General features: G+C 41.8%; 1 protein-coding gene across 1 annotated transcript in view; it reads left to right on the top strand.

Moving 5' to 3' along the window:
* The window catches only part of ANKRD39 (ankyrin repeat domain 39), a 15,456-nt gene that overhangs the window by 6,866 nt on the left and 6,753 nt on the right, over positions 1-1,837 (top strand). The window contains exon 2 of the mRNA XM_023518829.1: positions 1,370-1,524. Within this exon, the coding sequence (XP_023374597.1) occupies positions 1,370-1,524 (155 nt within the window). The remainder of the gene's footprint in view (positions 1-1,369; positions 1,525-1,837) is intronic.

Raw genomic sequence — 1,837 nt, 5'->3', positions numbered from 1 at the left:
AAGGTGGGAGGATCTCTTGAGCTCAAGACCAGCCTAAGCAAGAGTGAGGCTCTGTCTCTACTAAAAATAGAAAAATTAGCCAAGCATGTACCTGTAGTTCCAGCTACTTGGGAGGCTGAAGCAAGAATATAGCTTGAACCTAGGAGTTCGAGGTTGCTGTGAGGTAGGCTGATACCACACCACTCTAGCCTGGGGCAACAGAGTGAGACTTTGTCTCAAAACAAAAAAATTATGTATATAAAACATAATTTACATGGTATGCATAAATATGTAACGTGTATGTCTATGTAGACAATACATTTATAAACAAATGTATGTATTTGCTTCTTGTCTTCCTCCTTTAATTAGAATGTAAGCTCCAGAAGGCCAAAGTTAGGGGGTAGATCTTTTATACTCGACAGATCCCTAGTGTCTAGAACATAGCAGTTCTAGTAGTAGAACATAGGAAATCTCTAGGGCCACATCCATAGTAAGTATTCAGTAAATATTTGCTGACCAAATGAATTCCTACACATGGCAGCTTTCTTCCTGCCTATCTATGGGGCAGATGGGTAGAGATTCTCCAGTCCCAATTCCTCTGTACTATGGTACTTCCTGCCTCCTGACTTTGCGCACAGAACCTTATTCTAGCTCCCCACCATCCACATGGCCTTCAGCTTTCACTCTGGACCCTGCTGAAGCTTTTGCACCAAAGCCTCTAGATGTATATCCAATTCTGAGTGCTGTTTGAATTCTATAGCTTCACCACCTGCTTTGAATTTTGACCCTACACATATATTCCAGGCTTTTTTTTCTTCTTTATTTTATATACATATATATATAGAGAGAGAGAGAGGTTTAAGGCTGAGGTATAGTGGCTTGATCATAGCTTATTGTAACCTTGAACTCCTGGGCTCAAGAGATCCTCATGCCTCAGCAGCTGGGACAATAAGCATGTACCACCATGTCTAGCTGATTTAAAACAATATTTTTATGGAGACAGTCTCATTATGTTGCCCAGACTGGTCTTAAACTCCCGGTTTCAAGTAGTCCTCCCACCTTGGCCCCCCAAAGTGCTTGGATCACAGGTGTGAGCCACCGCACCTGGACCAAAATCACTTTATCAACATTTTTGTGTTTGAAGTGGGAAGAAGGGATTTCTTTGTCTGCCCAATCCTACTGTCTTGTTCACAATAGTGTCACCAACACCCAGAACAATTCTTGGCACAGAGGAGGTTAATATTAATATTTGTTAAAGGAATGGAAGGAACGGATATCCTCCATTTTATAGACAAGCAGATGCTTTGAAAGCCGAGGTCAAGAGGTAAAGGAAGCACTAAAAATTCCCATTTGTTCAGCATTATTCAGTGCCCTGGATGGCTTTCTACAGGAATCTGGTCAGCAGCCCTGAATGGAGACCTGGGCCGGGTGAAATATTTAATCCAGAAGGCAACGGACCCTAGTCAGCCTGACTCTGCTGGCTACACTGCTTTGGTGAGCTGGGGAGAAACAAGGGTCAAAAGAGAGAAAAGTTTTAATTCAGGGGTACCTACTCTCTGACAAGGGGAATGGATGTTTATCTTTTATCTTCTCCTTCCCTTTCTTCCTTTTTATTATTGTTTTCTTCCTTTTTTTCTTTTTTTTTTTTTATTTGAGACAGAGTCTCACTGTGTCACACATGGTAGAGTGCTATAGCATCACAGCTCACAGCAACCTCAAACTCTTGGGCTCAAGCGATTCTCTTACCTCAGCCTCCCAAGTACCTACAGGCACCCACCACAATGCCTGGCTATAAAATCTCCATCTTTTTAAATGAAACTGTCTCTTTTAAACATCACATGAACCTGGATTTTTTTTT

This window comes from Otolemur garnettii, unplaced genomic scaffold, assembly GCF_000181295.1.
Source record: "Otolemur garnettii isolate 467f Iridium unplaced genomic scaffold, OtoGar3 scaffold00148, whole genome shotgun sequence".
Lineage (NCBI taxonomy): Eukaryota > Metazoa > Chordata > Mammalia > Primates > Galagidae > Otolemur > Otolemur garnettii.
The sequence above is the reverse complement of the archived record's forward strand: the minus strand, read 5'-3'. Positions and strand labels throughout refer to the sequence as shown.